The sequence below is a fragment of the Myotis daubentonii genome, chromosome 1, assembly GCF_963259705.1.
Source record: "Myotis daubentonii chromosome 1, mMyoDau2.1, whole genome shotgun sequence".
Taxonomy (NCBI): domain Eukaryota; kingdom Metazoa; phylum Chordata; class Mammalia; order Chiroptera; family Vespertilionidae; genus Myotis; species Myotis daubentonii.
The window spans coordinates 39,154,235-39,163,700 of NC_081840.1; the positions used below are offsets into that span (position 1 = coordinate 39,154,235).

At 39.3% G+C, this 9,466-nt stretch overlaps 1 protein-coding gene across 4 annotated transcripts in view; it reads left to right on the forward strand.

Annotated features, from left to right (window-relative positions):
- FERMT2 (FERM domain containing kindlin 2) overlaps nucleotides 1–9,466 on the forward strand; it is a 70,988-nt gene that overhangs the window by 40,999 nt on the left and 20,523 nt on the right. For all 4 annotated transcript variants that reach the window (XM_059695727.1, XM_059695716.1, XM_059695736.1 and 1 more), the window contains exon 4: nucleotides 1,196–1,330. In XM_059695727.1, the coding sequence (XP_059551710.1) occupies nucleotides 1,196–1,330 (135 nt within the window). The remainder of the gene's footprint in view (nucleotides 1–1,195; nucleotides 1,331–9,466) is intronic.

Below are 9,466 nucleotides of genomic sequence, written 5' to 3' on the forward strand. Positions count from 1 at the left end.
AGTTCTCCAACTTCATTCTTTTTAAAAATTGCTTTGACTCTTCTAGGATTGTTCTTATTTCCACATACATTTTACAGTCAACTTGTACAAAAAAGCAAGTTGAAATTTTGAATAGGATTCCGTTGAGTCTTTAGCTCATTTTGGGGAGAATTGACTTAACAATTCTTGAAGTTCATGGACATGGTTATATGTATAATATATAATGTCATGTATACCTATTTGAATTGTCTCTAATTCCTTTTATTACTTTCATTTAACTATTTTGCCTCTAATCAGATTTTCCACATAAATTAATAGAATCAACACAGAAACTTGTAGCCATCTGTAGGCAGAAAAGTTTGACTCAATTAAAAATTTGAGATTTGATAATGATATGAAAGTATTTTCATTACATTTACTTTACATGCAGAATGAATGAGGGCTGCCGTATAATATAAAGCTTATTTCTTATGGTTTTACATAAAAATAAATATATAAGTAAGAATTCTTATATTTTCTTGTTGTGCCATAGATCATTATCTTGCCACTTTGAGGTTACTACATGTATTAGGTAGATGTGAATTAAGAATGCTTTAGTAGATTATTTTTAAAATGTCATATTTCAGCCTTGGCCGGGTAGCTCAGTTGGTTGGAGCATCATCCTGATATCCCAGGATTGTGGGTTCGATCCCTAGTTGAGGTGCATGCAGGAATCAACCAATGAGTGCATGGATGGGTGGAACAACAAATCGATGTTTCTCTCTTTGTTCCTCTCCTTTCCTCTCTCTCTCTAAAATCAATAAAGAAAAAAATTTAAATAAAATGTCATATTTCAGTCTTTTGCATGGCATTGATACGTGGCAAAACAAGCACACATAGCCCTAACCGGTTTGGCTCAGTGGATAGAGCGTCAGCCTGCGGACTGAAGGGTCCCAGGTTCGATTCCGGTCAAGGGCATGTACCTTGGTTGCGGGCACAGCCCCAGTGGGGAGTGTGCAGGAGGCAGCTGATCAGTGTTTCTCTCTCATCGATGTTTCTAGCTCTCTATCCCTCTCCCTTCCTCTCTGTAAAAAAATCAATAAAATATATTAAAAAAAAAACAAAACAAGCACACATACACACAAGGAAATTGCCAGTTTTTATTTTGAAATGGATTTACCAAATGTAAAGTGTTCAAATTTCCTCTTATTCTAGTAAAATAATCTTCTCTTAACAGATATCAGACACCCTGAAGAGCTTTCTCTCTTGAAAAAGCCCAGAGATCCAACCAAGAAAAAAAAGAAAAAGCTAGATGACCAGTCTGAAGATGAGGCACTTGAATTAGAGGGACCTCTTATTACTCCTGGATCAGGTGAGTCTTTCTTACTTAGCAAGGGTTCAGTGTGAGAACCATGGACTGAATGCCTGTGTGTCTTTTTAGTAGTGAATACATGGATTACAAAGGTCAGGAGAGGGGTCAGAAAAAACAACAACTCACCTTCCGCATCTTTTCCCTCCAGCAAAATTACCACCAGAGTGTGTCACGTGCAGATTATCTTGCCATTATTAATAGTCGCATCAGGAAAGAGAAGGCTGGTTTTCTGCTCAGGAAGAGCCCGAAAGGGACAGTATCGTTACTGGGCTCAGTTCTCTACTTTACAGAAATTGGATGGTTTTTGTTTTTGTTTTCCAAATTATAAGAGAACATTCATTTGAAAAATACAGAGGTTAAAAGAAGTAATTCCTTGAAGAAATGGACTTAGGAAAAAGTTAGAGAGGTAAAGGAAGGGACCTTGGAGCTTGGGAGTGAGGAAGGTGATGGTCACCGCCTGGGGGAAGAGGGAGGAGGATGGGAGAGGTGAGGGTGTGCTCCTGGGAGGGAGAGCGCTTGGACACTTCAGTATTTAGCTTCTTTTTTCTGTATTCCGTGAAAACCGCTACTGTTTCGTTAAGACATTTTAACTTTTGTCTGGTTACTTAATTCTCCTCTGTGCTTTGCGTATGCCAGTCCCTTTGCTTCCATGCCTTTTCCCCCTGATGGTTTGCTCCTTTAAGAAGCTTTTTCAAATTTCCTTCCATTACCTCCCCAACTTGAGTTAGGTATTCTTCTAATTTAGTTCATTCTTGGTTTTTTAAATTTTGGAATGATGATGATGATGATAACAAAAGCAAACTCTTTATATCGTGCTTACTGTATGCCCAGAACTATTTCACACACTTTGCCTGTGGAAATTCAGTTCTCAATACAGCCCTTTGAAGTGGGTTATATTAGTACTCATATTTAAACGATAAAGAAACAGTGGCACAGTAAGGTTAGGGATATCCAAGGTCACATGCCTGGTTACCTTTATGTCACTACTCATGTAAGGATTGCATCTGATTCACAGTTAGATAATCCTTACTCTTAAGTTAAGTTATAGGCGAGTTGAAAAACAGTTACTATGTTTTAGGAGGTAAGGATTTAGAAGACAAAATAATTCTAAATAGGGTGTACTGCATTCAGCTTTTGTTGGGGAAGTTTGTGAATTGAGCTGTTCAGTTCCGATGGTTAGGATGTGATGGGAAGAAAAGGCAATCCAGGCAGAAAGAATGATATTAACAAAGAACATGCTGGCCGAAGAAAAGGACAAAACATGAACAAAAACCAGTTGAGCCAGTTCCCGGGGCAGAAGCCTTCAAGGAGCTTCAGGATCACACCGGCAGGTAGTTAATGTCAGGCCGAGGAGTTTAGAATGGTGCACTGTAGTCACTGGTTTCTGAACATGCTACAAAATGAAATCATTGTTTTAAAGGAATACCAAATTCGCTTCTAGTCAGTAAACGTGTCGGAGGGAATGAGGGGAAAGGTTTCAGGTAGTGGTAGAAGCTACAGACCGGGGAGGTAAAAGGATATGGTCATCATTAGGATAAGATTAATTTTAAAATTGGATTTAGACATGATTTATATTGATGAAGGCACCTGACAGTAGACACAATCCCTGCTTTCAGTCATTTGATATTTAAATGGAAACGCATCTAACAACATAGAAGAACTACATAGAAAAGTATATAGGGTGGGCAAAAGTAGGTTTACAGTTCATATGGCAAACCCTACGATAATTAATAAGTAATAATGCAAGAATAAACTGTACCATATACTCACAACTATAAACCTACTTTTGCCCCACCATGTATTTATGGGGTGATTTTGGGGTGGTTGAAATCAGGCAGGATTGGTCCTAGAATTGCAAATTAGAGATTTTGTACAGTACAATTTGAAACAGAGGATGATGAATTTAGATGAGGGAAAGCCATAAATCTTTGGACCAAGTAGCTGTCGGTTTTGTTTTTATTGAGATGTTACATAGAGTAAAATGCATAAATTTTAAATTACTGATGAATATTTGCAGATGCATATACCTTGTAATCACCCAGGACATGATACAGCATATAGCATGATACTAGCAACCCAGGCCTCCCACATGCCTTTTCCCAGTCACAATCCCACAAAATAACCACTTTCTGGCTCTTAAGCATAGATTAGCATTTCCTGTTGAATCTCATGAATGAATCATAGACTCTGTGCTGTCTTGTGAAGCAACTGTGTCTGTGTTTTGAGTGAAGGAATTAAAAAAAATGTTTTAGTTATCTACTTCCAAGCAGTTTAATTAAAGACAGTTGAAGTGCTCCAACAATATGGAATATTGCGAAAGTACACAAAGATAGTGATATGTAGAGGACTGATGATCTATAGAGAAAAAATCCACTGGGTGCCATACACACGTATAAAAGTAATGTGCAGTTGATTTTTAAAAGAAATGTTAACTACCTAGTTTGCCTGCTTTTTATGATTTGTTAGGATTTAAATCAATTATTGGAACAAATATTGAAAAATACAATCAGTTGCATGTTGTGTCAATAAGTAGCACCAGGTCCATATATCTCAATACACGACATCTTCAGCACATCAGACACTATGCTTCACAAATGCTCCTCTGCTGCAGGTGTGGTCAGGATTAGATATGATCTTCATTTTCTGAGGAGAAAGTTCCCCTTGGTTCCCACATGCATCTTGAATTGTGAGCATCTCACAGCGTGCTCATAGTCAACAAAACTATGTATTCAGTAAATGATAACGAGTATTTAATACATATGTTATTTTTCATTTGGGCCTCACAAAACCCCTGCAGTTTTGGTGTGTTACACCTGTGTTACTTAGCAGGAAAGAATACTCTACAAGGGTTTGTAGTTTGTCCAAGGTCACAAAACTAATAAAGGGGCAGAGCTAGAATTCAAATCTAAGTCTGTCTGGCTCCAACACTTGTGTTTCTAACCATTCTGTGACATTCATCTATCCAGTTATATTTAAAGCAAATATTTTGTGAATTCTAATAGGAACATTTGGTAAAATATTAATGTGTGAATTATAACTCAACAGAGCTAATTTTTAACAGGTAATGCTTTAGGAGGTAAAGGACATTGAGTGTGAATTAATGATTCTCAGACTACAGTAGAATTGTTACATAGGATTATGATAAAATTCTATGAAATACCTTGTTTACATGGCTGTGGTCAGGTAGCACATTCTTGAGTGGCTTTGCCACTTCCTAGCTGTACTTAAGTAAATATCTAATTTCCAATTACCTATTGGAGGGGACCCATTGAACTAGCCTGATCCCAGGTCTGGGGAAAACAATTTTTCCAAAAATAAATTTTACAGTATAGTACTGATGTACAAATTACTAATTTCAGGATGTATTATGTAAATAGAAATACAAAATGATTGCATCAGAACTTTAAAAAAAAATCTTAAAGGCAGGAAAACTCTGGGTCCTAAAATAATACATACAGGAAGTAATCAGTATTCACTTGCTTTGCACTGTCAGGAAAATCACTTATGCAGGATGCCTTTTTTTTTTAACTGGAACTTGCCATTTTAAGCATGAGCACGTTATTTAAAAATACTATAATTATAAAAGTAATGCATGTACATAGTAAAAATTTAAATACTGAATTATGTATTCATTTTTGTTCTTAGTGAAAGTGAGACTGCATTATACATACATTTGTAATTTTCATTTTTTCAGTTATATAAATGGACCTTATATCTTTTTAAGTTCAAAAGTCATACTTTAATACAGCCTTATGAAAAATTTAAATAGTGCAGAAAGTTTATTAAACTGAAGGTGAAAATTATACCTCAACTTATTCTGTTACTCCTTTTCAAGAAGTAGCCATTTATTTTTTTAAAAAAATATGTATTTTAACTAGAGGCCCGGTGCACAAAATTCATGCACGGGGTGGGGGATCCTTCAGCCCGGCCTGCAACAACGCCAGCGTCCCTCATCCTGGCCTCTGGCCAGAGGCCCCTCCCCTCCCTTCACGAGGCCAGGACACAGATACCAGGGGCGATGCGAGCCCAGCGTTCCATGCCCAGGCCCCTGGCCAGAGGCCCCTCCCCTCCCTTCACGAGGCTAGGACACAGATACCAGGGGCGATGCGAGCCCAGCGTTCCAGGCCCCTGGCCAGAGGCCCCTCCCCTCCCTTCACGAGGCTAGGACACAGATACCAGGGGCGATGCGAGCCCAGCGTTCCACGCCCAGGCCCCTGGCCAGAGGCCCCTCCCCTCCCTTCACGAGGCTAGGACACAGATACCAGGGGCGATGCGAGCACAGCGTTCCACGCCCAGGCCCCTGGCCAGAGGCCCCTCCCCTCCCTTCACGAGGCTAGGACACAGATACCAGGGGTGATGCGAGCCCAGCGTTCCACGCCCAGGCCCCTGGCCAGAGGCCCCTCACCTCCTTCCGTGCGGCCGAGGAGCAGACACTGGGCTCGCGTTGCCGGGGCAATGCTGCCAGCCTCCCCCCCAGCCACTATGGGCACTGCCATCTTTGTTGTGGAGTGATGGTTAATTTGCATATTACTCTTTTATTAGATAGGATTGATTTTTTTGAGAAAAGAAGGGGGAGGGATAGAGAGATAGAAACATGGATGAGCCCTAGCCGGTTTGGCTCAGTGGATAGAGCAGGGGTGGACAAACTTTTTGACTCGAGGGCCACAATGGGTTCTTAAACTGGACCGGAGGGCCGGAACAAAAGCATGGAGGGAGTGTTTGTGTGAACTAAGATAAATTCAAAGTAAACATCATTACATAAAAGGGTACGGTCTTTTTTTTCAATAGTTTTATTCATTTGAAACGGGCCGGATCCAGCCCGCGGGCCGTAGTTTGCCCACGGCTGGGATGGAGCGTCAGCCTGCGGACTGAAGGGTCCCAGGTTCGATTCCGGAAAAGGGCATGTACCCTGGTTGCGGGCACATCCCCAGCGGGAGGTGTGCAGGAGGCAGCTGATCGATGTTTCTCTCTCATTGATATTTCTAACTCTCTATCTCTCTCCCTTTCTCTCTGTAAAAAATCAATAAAGTATAAAAAAAGAAGAAGAAGAAAAAAAGAAACATGGATGAGAGAGAAACATCACTGAACAGCTGCCTCCTGCATGCTCCCTACTGGGGATCGAGCCCGTAACCCAGGCATGTGCCCTGATGGGGAATGGAACCAGTGACATCTTGGTTCATGGGTCGATGCTCAATCACTGAGCCACACTGGCCAGACCCATTTCTTAATTGCTGTGTATAACTATGTCATAAACAGTTGGAGTGCAACTTTCCAGTACCTATTCTGTGCGTTTATGAATACTTGTATGTCTAGTTTCGTTTCTTACAATATGAACGAGAGCCTAATATTATATTGTACTAAAGGCTCAGTGCACGAAATTTGTGCACAGGGTGGGGGGAAGGGGTGGGAGGCCCTCAGCCTGGCCTGCACTCTCTCTCAGTCCAGGACCCCTCTCACAGTCTGGGACCACTGACTCCTAACTGCTTGCCTGCCTGCCTGATGCCCCTAACTACTCACCTGCCTTCCTGATGCCCCTAACACTCACCTGCCTGCCTCATTACCCCTAACTGCATCTGCCTCGGCCCCCGCCGCCACAGCTTCATCCAGAAGGATATCCGGAATGACGTCCGGAAGTTCGTTTGGCTGTCTGGTCTAATTAGCATATTACACTTTTATTATTATAGATATTATGCAATTTGAGTTTTTTCATTGAACAGTATGTTTTATTGATCTTTCTGTGTCAGAGTAGAGAGGTCTCCTTAGTTTTTATAAATGGCTTCAGAGTTTTTGTAGAAAAACTATTTGTTTCTCTGCCTAGATGGTACCTAATTTTTCTATCAAATATACTCCAAAAAGTTTCCCCCAATTTTAAATGTATTTCCAAAATAGTGTTAAAGCGATGCTTTCACATTCCCATCAACAGTATATGAAAATGCCCTTTTCCTACATTCTGCCAATATTAAAATGTAAGTCTGCACAAATTTTTGCTGATATGAAAGTATTTCTGAATTGCTTTATTTTCCATTTCCTTCATAAACACTAGTATGAATAGTATGTCATATTTATTAGCCATTCCTGGGCTATTAACTTTCAAATCATGTAATTTGCTTTATTTATATTTTTGTTTTTAGTGGTATTAATCATTTGCTATGTTAGATATTGTCCCTATATTGGCATTTTGCTTGTGATCTTTTTTACTACACTAAAGTTGTACATTTTTATGTAGTCAATTCTGTTATTTACTTTATAGTTCTTTGTTTTCACTCTTGCTTAACAGAAACAGACTCAGATACAGAGAACATTTTGACAGTTACCAGATGGGTGAAAAAGGTGAAAGGATTAAGAAGTACTAATTAGTTATTACAGAATAGTCATAGGGATGTAAAGTATAGCATAGAGAATATAGTCAATAATATTCTAATAACTATGTATGGTGTCAGATGGGTATGAGATTTATCGGCTTGATCACTTAGTAAGTTATATAAATGTCTAATCACTGGGGTGTACACCTGAAACTAATATACTGTACATCAACTGTAATTGAAAGATAACAAAATGATTTAAATATTTAAAAAATCTTTACAAATATAAAGGGTTTTTTATATTTTCTTTTCATACTTTCAAAATTATTTCATATTGATAATATTTTATGTCATGTCAACATTTTTTTTAATTCACCTGTAATTTGGTATGAGAGATATTTTGATGAAAAATTTTCTAAAATGTATTAGAATTAATACTTTCTTTAAATATATATGTATGTGTGTACATATATATATATATATATACACACACACACACACACACACACACACACACACACACACACACACTAGAGGCCTGGTGATGAATTCGTGCACAGGTGGGGTGCCGCGGGCCCGCCCCAATGAGGGCAGAGCAGGCTGGGTTGGTGGGGGGGGAGGGGCTGCGGGAGGTCGCTGGCTGGCCCCGCCCCCAATCAGGACAGTTGGCCAGCTGCCGTGAGCATCGTACTGACCAGTTGTTCCGGTCTTTCCAGTGTTCCGGTCACTGGCTTTTTATATATATAGATATGAATATAATCTATAATAAGAGGCAGATTCTCCTATGTTAACATAGAGCATTACTCTCAGGAGCTAATAGGTTAAGGTAGCCTGAGACTGTAGTGCTCATTGAATTCTTTATTTCTTCTCATAGTGTTAAGTTATCTTTCAATGCAGTTCAGCAAACTCATGTTTTGTTGCTAAGATATTTCTCCATCTAAGCTTGTATTAGTTTTCTGTTTCAGATATGTTTTAAATGGGGCAGTCAGGAGTAGAAGCTAGTTGGGGTTGTCACTGAACTGAGACCTAAAAGGAGTTTAAAGTGCACATACCCTCTGACCTAGCAGTGCTGCTGGAATTGGGAAATAAGCACAAAAATGTGTATTAGAAACCTTTTTTTGCAACAGCAGTGGTCACATCAGTAACAAAACACTAAACAAATAAATGCACACTGTTGGGGATGGCTTAAATAAGTTACAGTTCCCTGGAGGCAGTGTTTATAGCTGCAGACTGGCCGATTTATAGCCTGGCTCAGCAACTTAATAGTTCTTGACATTGGACAAGCTGTTTAACCTCTTTGTGCCTCTGTTTGTTCCTCTGAAATGAGAACAATAAGGTTGTTGGGAACAATAATTGAGTTATTATCATAGCGTGCCTAACAAAAATAAGAATAAATAGGAACAATGAAGTGATCAAATGTGAAGTGTACAAAGAATACGGAATTGAGAGGAAAGAGATTTGAGTAAGAGGCTGATTCTAATAAATGTGTGATTTAGGGGAATGTATTTTCTGCTTGAGAAACTTCATAAAGAAAATGATCAGTTCTAACTTTGCTCAAGTGCCCTTGTAGTTTAAGGTTTTAGTTTTTAAAGCTATGAATAATATCCCAGTGTTCTTTTAAAGGCTAAAAAGGAGAGTTCACAGCTTATTTTGTTGCTTATCTAAGTTTAACAATGTTCAGATTCTACAAGTAGCTTTGGTACTAACATTGGAAAAGCACATATTAGGGACACCAAGTCAGGTATCTTGTAGCTAGCAAGAGGTTTTTTGTTTTTTTCCTTTTTATTGTGTTCTCTTCCTGGAGTAGGTCATGACAACTGCAAAAATCTCTAGC